This window comes from Lactuca saligna, chromosome 4 (assembly GCF_052625555.1).
Source record: "Lactuca saligna cultivar CGN05327 chromosome 4, ASM5262555v1, whole genome shotgun sequence".
Taxonomy (NCBI): Eukaryota; Viridiplantae; Streptophyta; class Magnoliopsida; order Asterales; family Asteraceae; genus Lactuca; species Lactuca saligna.
In genome coordinates, this window is record NC_136420.1 from 336,582,496 (window position 1) to 336,603,240 (window position 20,745).

The 20,745-nt window shown below is 35.5% G+C and overlaps 3 protein-coding genes and 1 non-coding gene across 4 annotated transcripts; 3 read left to right on the forward strand and 1 right to left on the reverse strand.

The window, feature by feature from the left end:
* The first annotated feature begins 8,100 nt into the window (after window positions 1-8,100).
* Window positions 8,101-11,297, forward strand: LOC145044205 (Pentatricopeptide repeat (PPR) superfamily protein). Its single transcript, XM_078993065.1, has 13 exons — window positions 8,101-8,254; window positions 8,357-8,492; window positions 8,605-8,767; window positions 8,862-8,927; window positions 9,024-9,121; window positions 9,209-9,326; window positions 9,404-9,613; window positions 9,675-9,751; window positions 9,845-9,938; window positions 10,036-10,101; window positions 10,206-10,283; window positions 10,367-10,468; window positions 10,758-11,297. Exons 1-13 carry the CDS (start codon window positions 8,230-8,232, stop codon window positions 10,869-10,871), a joined length of 1,347 nt encoding a protein of 448 aa, XP_078849191.1. The 5' UTR covers window positions 8,101-8,229; the 3' UTR covers window positions 10,872-11,297.
* Window positions 11,298-12,237: 940 nt separating this feature from the next.
* GB2 (GTP-binding 2) lies at window positions 12,238-13,619 on the reverse strand. Its single transcript, XM_078993066.1, has 6 exons — window positions 13,437-13,619; window positions 13,181-13,320; window positions 12,977-13,059; window positions 12,664-12,868; window positions 12,522-12,590; window positions 12,238-12,451 (listed from the first exon to the last, which is right to left on the reverse strand). Exons 1-6 carry the CDS (start codon window positions 13,480-13,482, stop codon window positions 12,362-12,364), a joined length of 633 nt encoding a protein of 210 aa, XP_078849192.1. The 5' UTR covers window positions 13,483-13,619; the 3' UTR covers window positions 12,238-12,361.
* A 3,250-nt stretch (window positions 13,620-16,869) lies between these two features.
* LOC145044207 (S-adenosyl-L-methionine-dependent methyltransferases superfamily protein) lies at window positions 16,870-17,804 on the forward strand. The gene has a single exon (XM_078993067.1). The coding sequence runs from the start codon at window positions 16,939-16,941 to the stop codon at window positions 17,770-17,772; it is 834 nt and encodes a 277-aa protein (XP_078849193.1). The 5' UTR covers window positions 16,870-16,938; the 3' UTR covers window positions 17,773-17,804.
* Window positions 17,805-18,111: 307 nt separating this feature from the next.
* On the forward strand, window positions 18,112-18,183 carry TRNAT-UGU (transfer RNA threonine (anticodon UGU)). The gene has a single exon. It is a non-coding gene; the product is annotated as a tRNA-Thr (tRNA).
* Window positions 18,184-20,745: the final 2,562 nt, after the last annotated feature.

Sequence of the window (20,745 nt, forward strand, 5' to 3'; positions counted from 1 at the left end):
ACCCACAAACAGAATCCTTAGTAGGGCAAGCATAAAACCTCCTGCCGGGATTCAGTGGTGTCCAAGACGTTTTCACCAAAGCAAGCTTTCCACAAAAACAAACCACCATTGTTCGATTGCAAGTCAGGAAAGGAGAAATGGAAGATAATAGTCGTTGGGGAAGAACAATTAAGAACGTTGGGGAAGAAGATTTGTTGGGGAAGAAGCTGGGAAAAGAAAACGATATATAAAGGATGTTTTATTTTTCCATATGCAAAAATGGTCCCTATAAGTAAAAGGACAGAAATACCCTCACGTGCAAGGCACATGAGGGGGTTAACGGATGGAATTTAACGGGTGTTAAGTATAGGGACCATTCTCACAAACAAACCAGTCCAAAAGGACCACAAAACCAAAAAACTCGTGGTTTGGACTTTTTTCCTGAAAAAATGCAAACCACAGGGACCATTTTTGCAATTTTGTCTTATTTATATTCACATTGATGGTATTTAGATTATTTTGTCTTTTGGAGACGACCCACAATATGTCTCGTATCATCGGTTTTCAACTAAATCATATACTTTTTCATGTCATCATATTTTTCGTAAGGTTCATAATGTTGGTAAATGTTATTCGGGTTTTGGAATTCGAAATGCTACTTTTGAATATTTCTAATAAAAATAACATCATGTATTCATGGGCGTAACGCAAAAGTCACTTTTTTAGTCCGATGTACCTCGAAAATGTGGCGTTTGGACTCTATGGATGTTATTTGTATCTTGGAAATGTTCTTTATATTATTATGGAACTTGGATTTTCTTTCATTTTCTTGATACGTGCCAATAATCTATGAGAAATCTAAAAAAAATTGTGGTTTACCATTAGATAATCTAAAAGAGTTGCGAATCAAATTATGATTTTTTTAGTTCCTCAAATCCTAGACCTAGTTCGCCTAACAAGTAGAAAACCTATGGGAGCCATTTTATTATACATCATTTTATATAAATGAAAGTAAGGTTCTAAATAACGTAAACGTGACTTGGCGATAATATCAAGCCTCAAGCTTTTCCGAGCTTTGGCGAGTCATGACATTTGTAAGGCGTGACTTAAGACGACAAATTTCTATATAATTAATATTTTTATATGTATTTTCAACTATTATTCATTTTTATACACATATATAAGTTAAGACGGCGATTTGGCAAAGCTTGGCGGCAGGTGCAAGCCTTGGTGTCGTGACGCGCTATGGCGGAACCATAACAAGCTTTTTAGAACCTTGAATGAAAGTATTTAGTTTTTCATATTTATTTATGATGTAACATGTTTTTTTTAAAAAAAAAAAAATGAAAGTCTATGCTGATGCCATGTACACAACCCAATCCTTCTTTGTTTTGAATTTTTTATTATTTATTATTTATTGAAGATGGTATTTGGATTCTTTTATCTTTTGGAAATGGTTTATTAATTAGGTCATATTGTATCATCTACTCTTTTTATGTAGTAATTTCATTCGGATGATGGCGTATAACCTTTTCTTATTTGATAATGATATCTTGATCTTTGTGATTGAGGGTCATGCCAATGGGTCGGGTATGACATGAAACCTTGCAAGTCGTGCAAAAATACATTTTTAATGGTTAAAATAATTATTGGAAAAAATAGAAATACGTTGAAATTTACGTTTTTAGTCATGTTTTTGGTATTAACTGAATTATCAAATAACATAAAAACTCATCAACTTATATTTTGATACTATCTAGACAAAACTTCAAAAATGGTCCTTGTGATTCTAAAAAATATCAAGTTTAGTCTCTAAGTTCAAAAAAAGCTCACAGATGGTCCCTGTGGTTTCAAAACTTTTAACAAATAGTCATTTTCGTTAACTCCGTTAGCTTTTGGCCATGAAGTGAAGGGTATTTCTGTCATTTCACTGCCACATGGACCATTTATGAATATTTGTCTTATTTAAAAAAAAACTAATTATTTAATTATTTAATATTAAAGGGTATCTCTGTCCTTTTCGTCCCTCTCTCTCTCTCTCTGGGTGCTTGTTTCAGCAAGAACACCAAAACCACCGCTCTTAAGCCTGCTTCCCGCAATCTGACCTCAAATCGAGCCCTCAACAACCACAGAACACGAAATCAGACGGATCACACTATTTCTTCACTCTTTGCGTACCTTCCGATACAAAATCCGGAAACGATTCTGTAGCACCTGGTTCCTGGTATGTATTTTTGATTATTAACTCTCCTTATGTATTGCATTTTAACCTTGGACTCGGCGAGTTGAAGGACTAACTTGCCGAGTAGAAGCAGGTCTAGACTCGGGTTTAACTCTGGCTACTCGGCGAGTAGGGTCGTGGGACTCGGCGAGTAGACCATGTATGGATTAAAACCCTAACCCGGGTGTTTGCACCCTATTTAAACGATCTAACCCAACCTCCACTACCCCTAGCACTCCCAGAGATCTGTAGAACGAAACCCTAGCCCCCTTTGTGTCCATGTGGGTGATTTTTAGCATTTTGAAGGTGGTTTGGAGCTTGGGAGAAGAAGGAGAAGGGTGAAGAGTGCAAAAAGGGAAGAAGATTCGGAATATACTCTGTGAAGGGCTTCTATTCAGGTAGAAAAGTTCCTACCTTGATCTTTAGTTCATTGAACCCCCTTTCTTGTCCCTAAAAAGAGGTTTTAAGCCCTAAGAACCTAAATCTCTATGTGTTTATGGTTAATGTTCTGCAAGGACTTCGGATTTGGACCTTTAGGACATCCTAGTAGCATAAAGTCTCTGTGGTTGAGGTGATTGAGGTCCCTATTGAGTGTAGGACCTCTTAAAGAGCTTGGAATTGCATGTTTGAGCTCATTGGGCCATGCATGCACGTAAAGTTTGCAACTTTACGTGGTAAACATGCCCTAGGACCATAGATCTGTGGTTTTGAAGCATTGCATGTCTCAGATATGGCCTATTTGGGAAATGGGTCGAGGAACTCGGCGAGTCCCAAAGTGGTACTCGGCGAGTTCTATGAAGATGGTCTTAGACTCGCCGAGTTGGATGAACAACTCGACGAGTCCTATGAAGCTTGCTTGGAGCTCGCCGAGTTGTTCTTCAAACTCGGCGAGTCGGTACTCAAGTCGGCCCCATAGTCCCGAGTGGTGAGTCAAGGGTGACTCAGTGAGTGGGGAGAGGGACTTGGCGAGTGGGACCGGATTAGTAAGGGAAGGACTCGGTGAGTTGCTCGTGGACTCGGCGAGTCCAGTTAACTGGAAGTTGACTTTGACTTGGATTTCGACCTGGTCAAGGGTAAAAGGGTCATTTTACCCTAAGAACATCTAGTAGTGTCTGACTGATCGTTTTGTGGGATTTATAGCCGGAGGACGTCCGGAGCAGCAGTAGACAGTCAGTTTCCGATCAGTTCAGCAGCTACTTTGAGGTGAGTTACCTTCCAGTAGCGGTGGGTCTAAGGCCACAATGCCGGACCACCAGTATGAGATGCATGATTAGATGATTGTCTTTGTGATATTCATCTAGGGATGCTACTACCTGTGTTATGTTTATGTGTTAGTGACAGTAGGGGGAGATAGTCCCCCAGAATACCGGTCGATAGGGCCGAAGGGGCGGTCATGCCCAGCCATGCTAGATAGACTATGTGATATATGTGTTATGTGGTAGTAGTAGGGGTGAAATAGTCCCCAGTATCCGGTCGAGAGGACCGAAGGGGAAGCCAACACCCAGATATGCTAGGCAGTATCCGGTCGAGAGGACCGAAGGGGAGGCCAACACCCAGATATGCTAGGAAGCATCCGGTCGAGAGGACCGAAGGGGTAGGTCGGGCAACCAGATATGCCTGACAATTTATGTATGTTATGTGATTATATGGTATGTGGTACAGTGGGGGAACTCACTAAGCTTCGTGCTTACAGTTTCAGTTTTGGTTTCAGGTACCTCTTCAGCTAAGGGAAAGGAGTCGGCGCGGTAGCAGCATATCACATAACTCTATATACCTACTCAAGGTAAAGTATAGTGAGAAGACTCACCTCGTGTATCTCGGTAACTCGTAAATCCCTGAAATCACTAGTGCTCGATCTCCCGAGCTATAGTCCTCCTATAACACAATACATCTCTAATTAACACTTTCCTAATTAAGGTTGACTAACTTTATCAAGTCAGCACCGGTCAACTCTGGTCAATGGTCAACAGTCAACCCAACTCGTCTAGTCTAGCGTGGACTCGCCGAGTCCCTACGAGGACCCAATTCCTCTGAGTCCCTTCCGACTCACCGAGTCACTCACCCAACTCGGTTACTTAACCCCTGGTTCGAAATCTATGAACAGCCCGCACCAACTCGTCGAGTCTGCCAATGGACTTGGCGAGTGCATTCCATGCACAACCCCAAACGACCTTCTGAGGTCAGATCTGTTCCAATAACTCATAGATCCAGTCCTTCCAAGATTATTTATCACTTAAAGTTCATGTCTTAGCGCTCATATCACATCTAATGATTCATAAATGGTGTTTTGACCTCAAGCACAAATATCCCAAACCAAAACCTCCATGGATTCATAAAAAGCTTGGACAAAGGGACACTCTGGGCCTCCAATGGTCCAGATCCAGAACCTAACTCGCTTAAGGGACCAAATGGGCACTAGATCTAGCCACAAAAGGGCTCAATAAACCCTAAATCAACATGAACATCACCTCAACAGAAAAGGGTTCGAAAATGGTACCTCAAATGTGATGTTCTGGACCTTAGATCTTCAGGAAGTTAATCCTCTTTCTTCCTCTTGGCTAAAGCTTCCTTTCCCTTGCTAGACAACACCTCCAAGGTTGATAATGGCTCCTTCTCTCACTCCAAACGCTCAAATGCACTAGGGTTTCGCTCTGGGGGCTGGTGAGCACAAATGACGACCATAAGGCCCTTTAAATAGGCCCCAAACCCGAGAAATTAGGGTTTCATTAAACAGCGCGGACTCGCTGAGTCCACCAATGCAACTCGTTGAGTCCCGTCATTAATCCGGGTGAGAAATCGCGTCTCTACTCGGCGAGTCTACGCACCAACTCGCCGAGTTCTTCCTCAAAACTCAAAAAAAAAATAAAAATAAATATAATACTTGAAATTCCGGATGTTACATTAGTAAGCTCCCCCAAACTACCACATACCATACAATAACATATAAGCACATACTGGGCCTTGCCCACTGCATCGGACCGAAGCCCGGAAACTGCATCGGACCGTAGTCCGGAATTGACTGGGACCTTGTCCCGGTGCATCGGATCGAAGTCCGGAACTGACTGCATCGGACCGAATTCCGGAATTTACTGATCATAGCATAGCATAAACATATATCAACTAGCATAACACACATCATTATAAACTCATATACTGCATACTACGTCAGGCCGTAGCCCAAAACACATAACACATAAATCCTGTCTGAGCCACGAAGGCATCAAACACACTAAAAACTGCATCAGACCGAAGTCCGGAAACTACTACTAACTAAACTGGCCGACATTGTGGCCTTAGACCCATTCCTACTGGAAGGAAACTCACCTCGTAGCCTAGCTGCTGAAAGGACTGCTCCGGAATCTATCTGCCGCATCTCCGATTTCACTCGCGCTACAATATCCATGAGCACCATCAATCAAATACTGATAATAATATTGAGGGTAAAATGACTCTCCTACCCCTGGTCCAAGTCAACCTAACTGTGAAAGTCAACATTCAGTTGACCTAACTCGTCGAGTCCTTACTCTTACTTTCTTGATTCCACTTGCTACTACTCGTCGAGTTTTGGCGCAAACTCGGTGAGTTCCTCTTTGCTACTAACACTCTGACATTCTGCATCAGACTCGCCGAGCTGTATGAACAACTCGTCGAGTTCTCCTTCATCAGATGATCATTCTAGCAATGACTCGCCGAGTTGTATGAACAACTCGTCAAGTCTGTTCTTGAAGTATGAAGATTGCCTTGGACTCGCCGAGTCAGGGCATTGACTCGCCGAGTTCTTCCACGAATGAGTCTAACCCTCTAGCTCACCGAGTCCATCTCTCACTCACTGGTTCCACTCGGTATAACTCGAAAAAGGAAAAACAGGGGACTCGCGACTCGACTTGCCGAGTCAGAAGAACGACTCGCCGAGTCGTATGCATGCAAACATTATATACTCGATTCTGCTTGAAACCAGTCCATACCATTAATAGATCTGGGTTCCTGGGACTTGATTTACACGTAAAGTTTCCAACTTTACATGTAAATAACATCAAATGAAGGTTTTAAAGTTCAAAGCACACTATAATAGTAGATCTAGAGCTTCCATGCAAAATGGATCCATAAAGGTGCTAGATCTAAGCTTCTGGAATTCAAACCTAGCTAGATCCGAAGGCTAATCAACTCCATGAGTCCTCTATGCTACTACTAAGCCAAGAAATGGTTCAAGAATAACTTTAATGGCTTCTAAAAGGGGATTTAAGAATAGAAACAGAAAAGGGCCAATATATACCTTACTATCTTCTGAAATTCCTCAAGGATCTAGGATCTCCTTCTTCTCCTATTGATCTACCTTCCTTTATCTCTCAAGATCTTCAAAGAACACACCAAAATCACAAAAAATGCAAAGAGGGTTCTAGGGTTTCGAGAATAATGCTCTAAGGGGTGATGGGGGCTAACTTGTGGCCTTAAAAGTTGTTTAAATAGGGTGCAAACCCTTGAAATTAGGGTTTCATCCAGACTGGCAGACTCGCCGAGTCCGGAATATAGACTCGCTGAGTCGCCAACTTAAACGTGCTTGAAATCCCGACTCTACTCGACGAGTCCAGCTACCGACTCGTCGAGTTCCCCTTAAAACTTGAAGAAAAATAACAATAAATAAAAATATAAATATCATACCAGAATTGGGGTGTTACAACAACACACCTTTAACTCAGAAACACACATACACACAACTACAACTTAATCTGGGCTTATTTAAGATCGATTCTATTCAATTTTTAAGATTCAAATGAAGAAGAATACATGTGATTTCCCATCGAACATCATCAATATAGGTTTATTTGAGATTGATTTTGTTTAACATCAATTTGGGCCTCTTCAGATCCTCTCCAATGCAACCTTCATCAGCCCTCTCTCAGGCTCCTAGCCGCCTTCTTCCGTTACTCATCAAGGGACTGCCTCACCAATCACCATTATTTAAAGATCAAGAATACATTCCTCCCCTGTTAGATCAATACCAAACACCATTTATGAAGTATGAACGGGCAAACTGAACATCAAATTGTGCACCATAACTTAAGCAGAATAGAAAGCTACAAGTACTCATCAATCTCCTTATGTTTTTGTTTTATATTTGGGATTGAATTTGTTCAGATTTGGTAAGAATTAGGGAATATAATATTACCTAAAATTCCAATATCATAGCCAAAAATAGAGCCTCCAATAACAACAACAATGATGCCATAAGTTGTAAATTTCCCTTCATATTTATCTACTCTCTCGTTCGCCACTCTTCCTGGTGCGAAAGACCCTCCTTATGACGAACATAGATCTAGAAGAAAGAGAATAGGAGAGGGCATTGGTGGTTAGGATACATTCAATTTATCCTTTTTGAAACCTCCATCTACATTCTCATTGATCTGGAACACAACTCTCTTTCTCTCTCTCTCTCTGGGTTTTCTATAGGAGATTTTGGACAGAAAATATGGGTAATTTGGAACGTATTTGTGTGTATTTGGTTTATTGGATTGGTTTTTATTTTCAGGTAAGAAAGAATCAGACGTTTCCAGGAGGGGGGGGGGGGAGAGAGAGAGAGAGAGAGAGAGAGAGAAGTTGAGCCCCTTCTTATTTTTTTAATTATTAAAATAAATAAATTGGTATATTAGATTTAAAAAGAAATGAAAGAAAAAAGAAAAATAAACACCCCAATGGTATTACAATCATTTCACTATTCATAGGGACTAAAAACACAACAAAACTAGTTCAAAAGGACCATAAAACCAAAAAAATTGAGGTTTGGATTAAAATCTAAAAAAAATGCATACCACAGGGACCATTTTTGCAATTTTGTTATATAAGTTATGTTTTTATGTATTTTGCCAATGGATTAAGTACTTTTTGTAGATTTAATTCGTAATTTAATTTGCATAACCAAAAGGGTTTCAAGTGTTCTCATTTCTTTCATTCTTTGTTCCTTTACCAAAACCTCGGAAGAACCCTCGTCATTTCTCACTCTCAATCTTAGCTCTCCCCCGATTTTCAAATCCATGAAGTTCCTGCGTTGTATCTCCGGTAGGTTTGGGATCAATTTTATTTCTTCATTTCTTCATTTCTTATCCAAATTTCTTCACTAATCCAATTTCTTAATCATTGTTGTTGTTGTTGTTTCATCAGCCAATCGCCAGCCACTGCTCGCAGCACTTGGCCGTCGTCAGTTTGCCGTTTCCGCCGACGATTATGCTAAGAGAAACTACGCCAACAATGTGTCTGAATACAATACCGTCATTGGATCTCTCACTTCTCAAAGAAGGTATGGCTCTCGCCCTCATTTCGCGATGGTTTCGTTGTTTAACCATCCACTTTACTTCTAGGGTTTCTGAGAATTTTGAATTAATGAGTCTGATAGGGATGTTCATTTATAGGATTTACTTGTTGAGGGATGTATATGATGATATGATGTTGGATGGAGTGAAACCAGAGAAAGATACTTTTCGCGCGCTGATTGCTGGTAGCATGAAAGGCGTCCGTCTACAGGACTGTTTCTTCTTCCGTGATCAAATGAAATCCATGGGCTTGATTCCTGATGTAAGCTTCTTTACTCTAATGATCGAATCTCAGCCTCCTGTTACTTTGTTTTTAACAGTTAATTGTTTCATGACATTGTTCATATTTGTTACAGGTTGTTTTGTACAACTTCATGATCTCAACATGTGGGAAGTGTAAGAACTCCACTGAAGCAACACGGGTATATAGTAATAGTACACTCCTTTGTATCTGTAACTCTATATCATACCTTCATAGCTTTTCATCTCCTAACCATTTGTTGTCTCTTTAACTAAAGATCTTTGAAGAAATGAAAAGGCTTGAAGTAAAACCTACTGGACAAACATTCATCTGTCTAATCAATGCATGTGCAGCCACTGGCAGAGTAGATCAAGTGTATGCATTTCGTTATCTATTTATATGTCAACACTTCAATAGAGACATATTATCATATGATCGTATAATATTAAATAACCATTTCAGATATGCAATTATCCGTGATATGACTGCTGCTGGACTTGGTTTAAACAAATTCTGCTATGCGGGACTTATAGCTGCACATAAGAACAAGACTCCATTAGCCAAAGACACATCTGCTAAAGTAATTCTTGAGCTATCTTTATATATTTTTATTTTCCAGTTTCATGAATTTAAATGTTATTATTTTTCATGAAAAAGATCTTGGAGCTTGTTGAGCAATCCAAAGGGTGGTCTTCACTAGAACAGACTAGAGACAGTGCTGAAAATGTGATGATGGGGATTTCTGAGGAAGAGTTATATGATATCCCTACTGCTAATTATATTCACAGGAGGGGCGGTTTCGTCCAAAGGTTTTTCACAGTTTATCATGTTGCTTTCCATGCTTGTGCAGATCTTAAAGATATTGAGGTACTGATTCATTATAATCAAATATTCAAAAATACACAATATGACATGTATAATGTTGTAGGCAGTGGATGCTCTTCAGGAGATGCTTAAGAAAGATAACAAAAATCCTGATGTTTTCATACTGATTCAAATCATGAGGTGACTAAGTTGGTAGTAATATTGATAATTTGATATTCTCAATTTAAAAAAAAAAAAAAAGAATATTTATGTATGATGATTATTGACATTTAGGTGTTATCTGAGTTGTGGAGATATTGATCGTGGGGTCAAAGCTTTTGAAGACTACATGAGCTCAAACAATCCACCTGTACCAGAGCTTTATGCTGTAAGTTTAGGATTATATATGATATGTTTCATATCTGGAAAAATATTTATAAAAAATAAAAAAAGATATGGTCTTTAACTCTTCTTTATTCATGCAGACGCTTATAGAGGGAGCCATGACTGGTTACACACCCAAGGGTATGCAAGTTGCTTTGGAGAAGCTGGTAAATTACTGACGATTTTGCCCCTACATGATACATATACTTGAATTTTGGTTAATTTCTTTTCTAATAAATCACTAATTTTTTTTGTGTTTTTATTGATTTAGACGGAAATGACTTCTAGGGGCATTAATTTGGTCCCATCAACGGGAAATGCTCTTCTTCTTGCAGCAGCTGGTGAAAAGGTAAGCAGAGGATTTTTTTTTTTTCCTTTTGAGAATTAAAAAGATTTTTTTTTTGGATTAATTTAATTTTGTAATGTTTGCAGAGTGGAGGGTATACGATTGCTAATATGGTATGGGATCTGATGCAAGGTCGTAATATAACTCCATCACTTCCTGCTGTTCAAGCGTATTACAATGGTTTAAAGGTAATAAACCTCATGTCATTTCCTTTATTTTATATTAAATATAATAGAATTCATATTAAATGTGAAAAAGAACAAAAGTTTTGAAAAGAATCAAACCACTTATGACAAGGGTTCTTTTATTATTGAGTAAAGTTGGTGGAAAATAAAAAACTGGACAAGAAGTTTACCCACAACATGGATGCTGTAATAATTATAATAATTAGTATTTGTTATCTAACTAATAAACTATATTTGAATTGTTGTATGTAAGTTTTTAAGATGAAAAAATATCCAACATGTATATTTTTAGGATCGGGAGATACCCGCGGATGATCCAAGATTGGTGTTGGTGTCTCGTACTGTTGACAATTTGCGGGTAAGATTTGGAAGGAACCCTGGAGGACAATTTGGAGACAGAAGATGATCACAGCATCTCATCTACCATTTTTATTTCCTTTTCTAATATTTTCTTTTTGGTAGTTGTTGTACACCAAGCAGCACAAGTTTTGATTATAGTTGAAGTTTCAATTTTTTTGCTCCTTTAAATCAACTTTCCACGCTGCCAATAAATGGGCCACTTAGCCTGATTTGCATGGTAGAGTGTCATGTGATGCGAGAAATAGTAATAGTAGTTCTTTTATGGATTTGTTAAGCCGTCAAAGAGAGGGATAATAATAAAAATCATTGTTTGTTGCGTAAAAAGGTAAGATCGAACCATAGATAAGCATGGAATTAGAGCAAGTCGGATCGTGTTTGGTTTGCATAATGTTTTTTTTCGCAAGAATGAAATTTGTCAAAGGATTTCGAATTGTAATACGTTTGGTATGTGGAATGGAACATGCTTGGTGTGTGGAGGGTGTTATTGTCTTTTTAATTAAACATAAGGAATAAAAAGTATGTTCTTATCCGTTGTTGTTAAGATCCCCATCTTGATCTTAAAGATTTTATGATTTTAAAATCTAATAAGCTAAATACGATCTCAATATCACTAGGATCTATATTAAACAAGAACTATAGTGAGATCTTAAGATCTTGGTTAGGATCATAAGATATTCTTATGATCATGCATTTTTAGTTTTATTATATAGTTGAGCTTCAAAATTATCTATTCAACTTGAGGTTGTACGCTCAGAGTTTTGTCAATTCATTTCAAATTAGGCACTCATACTCATGATACTCCTTTTGTGTTCTTAAGCTTTTAGTTGTACATGATCATAATGATCTTATTTCCTTTTGCAATTAAGATGTTTATTTTCTAATGTTTATAGTTTGCAATAACAAAAATTATGACTTATGTTTAAGAAGTTAAAGTTAACTCATTTTCGAGACCTTAATAAACATCAAACTATAATACATATATTTCACACTTAATACAGTACAATCAAATTTCAATATAAGTTCATTTTGACAGAATCTTACGATCTCGATCTTGACAACCTTGTTTTTATCCAAAAAAATTATCAATTCCTTTAAGCAAAAAATTTAATGAATTCTAATTTCTTTGATTTTATCAGCCACACATAATTTTTTTAAGCAAAAAATTTATCAATTACTTTAAGCAAAAAATTTAATAAAATTTGATGAATTCTAATTTCTTTGATTTTATCAGCCAAATATAATTTTTTTACTGGAATTTACATCTCAGTTTCTTTGAAATCCGTGAGCCAAAATGCCCAAAAAGTGTAGTCTAAATTTACTTACTTGTTTCACTTTAAGTGCATTTAATTAAGTATTCTTATTTATATAATACCCCTCCATAACAATTTTCAAGTTACATAACTAATAGATAATGATCAAATTGGTTCAAAAGACCAAAATCCACTTATATTTATACATTACATATTATGTTCCAATATTAAAAAATAATAATAATAATAATAATAATAATAATATATGCTTCTACAAGAATCAAGATCAACCACAACATCCACCACTCTGAGCAACTGTTCCATCTCTTGCTCCTGTACCTTGAGGACGTCCATATCCCACCTTTATCCCCGATGACTACAAATCAACAATTTACCATTTATAAATCATAAGTTTATAAATCCTGAATTTAAATCCAATTAATTACCTCATTTGATACATCAAACACACCCTCCTGGATCTTCTGAAGTATCTTTTCTGCAGTCTTAAGAAACGCCTGCAAATCAAACAAAACCAATTAGAAAATCCATTTCAAGTTTTTAAAAGATTGAAACAGAAACAGGGTGTACCTCTTCAACATTCTGTGCTGTTCTTGCAGATGCTTCTAAGAACAAGAGTCCGTTTTCTTTTGCAAACTGTTCTCCTTCCTCTTTGCTGACAGCTCTTCTGTGGGAAAGATCGCTTTTGTTTCCTACAAGCATGATTGTCATGTTGGGATTGGCATGTTGTCTTGCATCTTCAAGCCATCCAGCTAGATGATTGAATGTTTCTCTCCTGGATTTGAATAAACAAAAATAGATCATCAATGATGAATACAACTTGTGTATGCAATAAAATCGTTACATATGATATGATATGATATGATATGATAGATACACATACCTAGTGATGTCATAAACCAGAAGAGCTCCAGCTGCTCCTCTGTAATATGACCTGGTGATCGATCTGAATGATTCTTGGCCAGCCTGAATCATTCACCATTAATTCATGAATCCTTACTATGATCATCAAGAATTTACGCAGAAAAAACTAGAAACCTAGCAGCAGAATCAATTGAAGAATCAGGAAATTAGAAAAAACACATACGGTATCCCAAATCTGAAGCTTAACAGGCCTGCCATCAATGGCGACCATACGAGCACCGAATTCCACTCCAATAGTCAAGTCATGAACTGGTTGAAACCTCTTGTCGGTGAATTGCAGCAACAAACACGATTTCCCTACACCTGAGAGTGAACAAACACCAAAATTCGTTATACTAAGTTGAATTAGGTTTTCTGAAATTGAACTGTTTAGGGTTTACATGATCAATGATCAAAGATACAATTGGAGAAAAGAATACCTGTATCACCGATGATTATGTATTTGAAAAGGTAATCGTAGGACATTGTTGAAACCTAATTTGATGACGATGAATATGAGGAACAAAAGTGAATTGATTGATTGATTGGTTTCTTGTGTTGTTTGTGTTGGGGTTTTGCTTTTATGGTTTGCGGAAGAAAACTTGACTTGGCAGATACCCTTTTTGATAAGATCAAGTTTAGAATCCTTAATCTAATACTCCCCCCTTATTAATCTAATTCTTTTATTATTATTATTATTATTCTAATTGTCTTTAAAAAAATATTGCATTTTCTAAAGATAAATGATAAAAAGGAAAGACCTGAAATGAAATCCGTCCCGACCGTTCTAGACCGTGATTTCAAATCCATAACCGGTTTGAACTGCTTACTTGGTTTCCAAGATGTAATATACTAATATATCCTTTTTTAACCATGAAAAAAAGTATAATGATTAAGAATTTGCGGATCAACGTCCAAATAGAACCCAAATTTTATAAAGCGTGACATCCAAATTTTATGAATCCTTTTAACTTTCAAGTTTCAACCAGGAACCCGTTTGCAGCCCACGTAAAGGGTAGACGGTCCAAGCTTTATAACTAACGGCCTACTTTGACTTAACTTTCTTTTTAATAAAATTCCACATCAAAATTACTGCCATGTTTTGAATTATTCTTGCCAGCCATATCATATACTACTAGGGTTATTTCACATGCATCTTATTTTGTCTAGTAAGATGTTTCAGACTGTTTGATATTATAATTAGAAGTCTTGATTCCTCTGAAATGTCTTTTACTCTGTTAGACTTTGACTCAGACTTAAGGGTTGTTTGATATTGATGCTAACCCAGTCAAAAGGAGGAACTCGATCCTCAGTCAGAAGTTGGTGTGTTTTGATTTGAGCTGTTCACCGTCGGACTTGGTCCAAAGAAGGGACTCGGTCCAAAAAAAATTGAGGATTCGGTGCTCATCTCAAAACCTCCTGACTGAGTTTTGGCTTTCAGTCGGCCCCAAATGACACGTCGTACCCTCATCTCCTTCAATCGATCACACAATTCTTCATTTCACAATTTGCGCAAATCATTCGATTCTGAATAGAGGTCAAGTGAAGGTAGCAATTGTGTTTAGTTTAGCTCTTTGTCATCCTTCTTCTCCTTCAACCTCTGCTATTAGACACTGGAAAATCAGATCCACCGATCATTCCAGAGAAAGAGGAACAAAGATTGATTTTGGTAGAGGTTTTGTCAGTTCTGTAGTTTCTGCTTGGAGAATGTTTTTTTTTTTTCCTGCAATTTTCACTTTCTTCTTCTTATTAGGTACATTTTTTTCTTCTTCTTTCTCAATGAATCAGGTGAAAAATGGCTATTGAGTGTCGATTTTTTATGCTTTTCTATGTTGTTGTTCGATAATTTGATTTGAGATATATGTGTTTTCTTATTTGGTTCCTAATTTCAAACGTTTTCGATTGTTGAGTTGTTAAATCATTGTTTTTGCTCATAATCATTGATATATATTTTCTTGTAAATCATGTTATAAACAGAGAGTAATTGTGTGATATTTGTATTGAACTTGATGTTCTGAATCTATTTGCTATGTGGACTATGGTTCATCTTTCTCTTTTGTATATATGTGATTTGATCTCCTATTCTAGTTTTTTGGATTAATTAGTAATTGAATTTTAAAGGACAAAGAAGGGATACCTCGAGATCAACACATAGTGATTTTTGCTGGAAAGGAATTAGAAGATGGAAGAACACTTACTGATTACAGCATCCAGAAAGAATCAACACTTTCGTCTAGTTCTTGCATTAAGAGCTGGAAATCAATGAGAAGATGGAAGAACAATTTCATCTAGTTCATGTCTTATGTGATTGCCCCATGACATTGTTTATTTGTATTTGTATTTGTACTTGAGATTTGGTGCTTATTATCGCTTATCACAATTTGCATTGCTTTTTGGGGGATTGGAATAACTTTTTGTGACAAGGATTAGATTTAAGGACATGTATATGAAAGAAAATACATTGTTATGTTTTGCATTTGTCAAAATGCTAAGTGGTAATTGTAAAAATTAATTCGCTCTTTGAATGATTAGCAATTGTCCAAGTTGTCCTTGAAAGTATTCATGAATTTGTATCCAAATACCCAAAGCAATTGTCATTTTTTTTATTGGTTGCTTGAATGGTTAGCAATTGTCCAATTTGGCCATGAATTCACATGGTGTTTGGATATTGATGTTGTTTTTTATATATTTATGTGTTAAGTAAAACTGCAATGTATAAATTAAATGGTAAATGAATTATTATAAAAAATGTTGTTTGAGGGTAATATAGTCATTTTGCATAGTTAGTCAGATGTAAAATCAAACAACAAGTTTCAGTCAGAACTTCTAACTCGGTCAGCTTCTAACATAGTCAGCTCTAAGCCAGTTAGCCACTACCAAACGACCTTAAATCAAATTAAAAAAATTACTGTCAAATCATATACAAAAAACTTCACTGATAAGATATGTACAAAATTTAAAATCTGTTAACCCCATGAGTAATAAACGATAAAGATATCTCCTTATTGTTTTGAAGACCACCATATAATTTTACAACTTTTATATCATTGACTCATTGTAGGCATACGTTCCTTTAATTTCCCTTTAATTTTCGTAGATACCAAAAGCAAATTAAAATAAATATATAATACGGAGTAGATGTGCACATATACTGGTTTGGAACTGTTTTTTAAACCATATTTCTTCATACTAGTTTCGTTATAATCAATTTGGTTTTTTCGTAAGTGAAATTGCTTTAAAAAATCTTTTTACAATTAAAAAATTGTTCGGTTATAGTGGAGAAAACAGTAAAAAAACCTAGGAAAAATAATGGTTTTAGTTATTTATAAAAGCTTATATCCAACCGATAATCGGTTTTAGTTGAGCTGGTTAAGGAAAAACTGGTTTACTTTGTGCATCTCTAATATAGTATAAAATTAAACTATAAAAAAAATAATAAAAGAAAAAAAATATAGAGTAGAGGTGTATATTTCAAACTGTTTTTTAATCCTGAGAAAAAAAAAAACTGAACCGGTATTTCCAAAACATGTTAGGTTAAAATTGAATTGCCGGTTATTAATTGGTGTTTATAAATATTTACAACCAATTTATTTCCTGATTTTTCTAAAAAAATCGAACCAAATCGACTTCTTATCCAAAAAAATGATTTTTTTAACACCATTCGACTTTCAAAAAATCAAAAAAATCATACCGATTATAATTGTATTCATTACGGAGTATGGACAACGGACTATTAAAAAATGCAACCCATTTAAGCCCATTTAAAATAAATCACATACTAATTCATGCCCATAGGCCCATTTGTCATTTCCACCACTAAAAATATTTGTTTAATAAAAAAATAAAAAATAAAATACATCAACTTATCCATCTCTTATTCTCTTTTTCAATGGACACAACACAACAAAGCTTCTGAACAAGAAATAAGCTTTCCTCACGAACATGAATACCTTTCAACCAACTCTCAAGCCCTTCAAATGGAACCCTAATCCCAAACCCACAGCAATCTTCTTCAACACCCAAAACCAAATCGAACCAAAACCCCCACAATCTTCAACCTCATCGGCAGGAAAAATCAAACGTACAGTTCTCACAAAACAAGGCAGAACCAAATTCGACATTACTCCAGACAGAAACTTCTACACCTACCCAAGATTCGTCACCCATGTCGATAACAACTTCATCACAACACTAACCAATCTTTACAGAGATAGATTGAGCCCAGATTTCGAAATTCTTGACCTCATGAGCTCATGGGTTAGTCATCTTCCTGAAAATGTCAAGTACAAGAGAGTCATCGGACATGGACTTAACCCACAGGAGCTAGCCAAGAACCCGAGACTCGATTACTTCGTTGTTAAAGATCTAAACCAAGATCAGAAATTCGAATTCGAAAGTGGTAGTTTTGATGCTGTGTTATGCACAGTTAGTGTTCAGTATCTTGAACAGCCGGAGAAGGTTTTTGCGGAGGTGTTCCGGTTATTGAGGCCCGGTGGTGTGTTTATTGTGAGCTTTAGCAACCGGATGTTCTATGAAAAGGCGATTGGTGCATGGAGAGAAGGAACCGGGTTCGGTAGGGTGCAGTTGGTGGTTCAGTACTTTCAGTGTGTTGAAGGGTTCACTGAACCGGAAGTGGTGAGGAAACTACCTGATGGGAAAAAACCGGATATTAGTTCGGGTTTTGATTGGATTAAAGGGGTATTTGGATTGTTGTCTGGTTCAGATCCTTTTTATGCTGTTATAGCTTACAAGAATTTTAAGCCGATTTATGAATGATCAATGAATGGATATATTCTTTGTTGTTTATATATGTAAGTGGTTTACTTGATTATGGTTCAGGTATATTATATTGTAGAGTGATATATTTCGTTTTGGGTCATAGTTATATATAGTTTGTAGTATATAAAGATGGACACTTTTGATAAATTCATCTCAAAAACAAGGAACCCATGAAACATTCTTTGATGATCACCAAACTTATATAACAGAATCTTTATAGATTAGTGAAGATATAAGACAATCTTTCTTGATTAGTTAAGCATAAAGCAATGTACTTTGATTAGTGAAACTTAATACTTATTATGGATAATCTGCAAGACTTTGTGGATCAAGTAAGCCCCTATAGCTCAGTGGTAGAGCGCCAGTCTTGTAAACTGGAGGTCTGTAGTTCGATCCTGCATGGGGGCATTTCAGTTGTTCTTTCGCCTTTTATAATGTTAGCATCCTATTTTTAATAATCCCTTTTATATAATCTAAACCTAGCAACTCTAATAAACAAAATATGTCGGTCATAACAAATTTTAAGGAGTATTTGATGTTCTTTTGGAATATTATCATATGATGATGATGATGATGATTTTGTACACTTTGATAATCTAATGTGAAAAACAAGTTATTATAAAGAATATATAATAGTTGGTTATTTTCTGGGTTTGAAAATTTTTATTATTTAAAAATTTAGTAAACAGATTTACCAAAATTATTTATTAGTTAAATAAGATGACATTTACTTCAACAAATATATAAACAAATTTATCATTTTAACAGGGTCGGTCCAAATGTATATGGGTCCCGGGGCGAAAAGAAAAAAAAGACCCCTTAAAGATAAATATAACAAAGATTAAAAAAAAATCATTTATTTATTGACTATAAACACATTTAATTAACAATAAGAAGCAAGCCATATTGTTTATCTTTTGAGTTAGTTTGAGTTTGAACCAACTTTGGGCCCTAAAAATCATTTTGGTAATATATATATATATATATATATATATATATATATATATATATATATATATATATATATATATATATATATATATATATATATATATATATATATATATATATATAGGGAGAGGATCAAATGAGAACACCTAAAAGGTTGAGAACGCGAGAACAGTTATGGATCAATCATTTTATAAGGGTATATTAGTAACTTTATATAAATATTAATTAATGATTTCCTAAAATCTAGGGATAATAATTTTAATTACCTAACAAAATTAATATTTCCTTTTAGTTAATAAAATATATATAAATATTTTTTTATGATTTTTCCCAAAAATTATTTATGACCGTTTAAAAAAAATTACCTAAAAAAAATTAATATTTCATTTTATTTTAAATCTGAAAAGAAAATCTTAAAAAAATATATTATTTTCTACTATTTCACGTTTTTGTTTGTTTGTTTTTTTTTTTTTTTTTTTTTTTTTTTTTTTTTTTTTAAAAAAAAAAAAAAAAAAAATAGAAATCCAATCTCAAATCAATACACTTCCAATCATAAATGAAAACATATCAAATTACAAATAATTCAATTTATTTTTCATAAATTGAAAATAAAAGTGTAAAAATTATCAATTTTTCATAAAATGAATACCTCTAATCATAAATAAATACACTCATTCACATGAATACACTAATATTCATAAATAAATACAATCATTCACACATGAATACATTGCAATTCATAAATGAATACACCGTTATTTATAAATTAATACACATTCTATCATAAATAAATGCATGTGCTATTCATAAATGAATACAACTATTCACACATCCTTCCGATCAACAATTTCTCAGGTGGGATTCCAATGTTCATCGGGAATCTTACATGCCTTAAAATTCTTTCCCTTGGTAAATGTGGACTCGGTGGAAGGTTTTTTGCCATATCAAAATCTTCGTACCACCATTATTCTGCAATCTGGAATAGCTGCACAAAGAATGCATCGATAAGTGACAACATGTGAGTAAAGCCATCAAATGATTATCCCCTGATTACATTCATAATCTGAGATCCCCTAGACCCTAGCATTTACAAAGTAACATTTTTGGATGTTACAGACACAACAATGTGAATGATCATGAAAAGTAAGTATTAGATGGTCTGGAAGAGGATACCCTTCTTAAAAACCCTAGAGGCTTTAGGTGCCGAGGGTTTGAAATAACTCCATTAATCTGCTATCAGCCTATCACACACATTATAATTTGCTCGTATTTTCTAATTAAATTGACCAAGGGATTTTGTTCAAGCATATTAAAAACACATAGAAAAAGTTCAGACACTATCCTCTTGGTGGTAAACTAGTAATAGCTCGCAGTCCAAATTTCAGATCCTCTTCCCCTTGCGTACTTTACAAAATAACTGATTCATCCCAACTGTTCCTAATATTGGCAATCAGTTTCAGATAGCATGGAACCAATTCTATCGATCAAAATCAAAGAAATTACAATACCCTAATTCTCATCAAACAAACAAAAAGGATGATAGTTCAACCTCATATGGATCTTAACTTACATTAATAACAGTACAAACTAAAAAGTAAAAACGATAAACAAAATAGCTAGAATACATAAACTGATAAATAAGACTCTAAAAGAAGCTAGGCAATTCACAGAACATTCGTTGACAACAAAACTACAAACAATATAGCTTCAAAAGTAGGAATTAGTATGAAATCGGCGAATAACAATGAAGTACAAAATTATCACCGGGAAATGGATCTGGAGGTTGAAGAAAGGAGGCGAGCCCTAAGCAACGAAGGTACTCGTGAGATCACCGGATGATGTCGAAGTCGTAAAAGAGCCATCGATCATTCACCTCTGATTCTGTTCTTGTTCTTCAGTCGTAGACCAGAGAACTTTTGATTCTTCAGCACTCCAAAAAATGTGTCTCAAAGACGACTATGGTTGGTTCAATCATCTGAAAAATATTGCATTTTGTAACCTCGCCGATTAATCCGATAT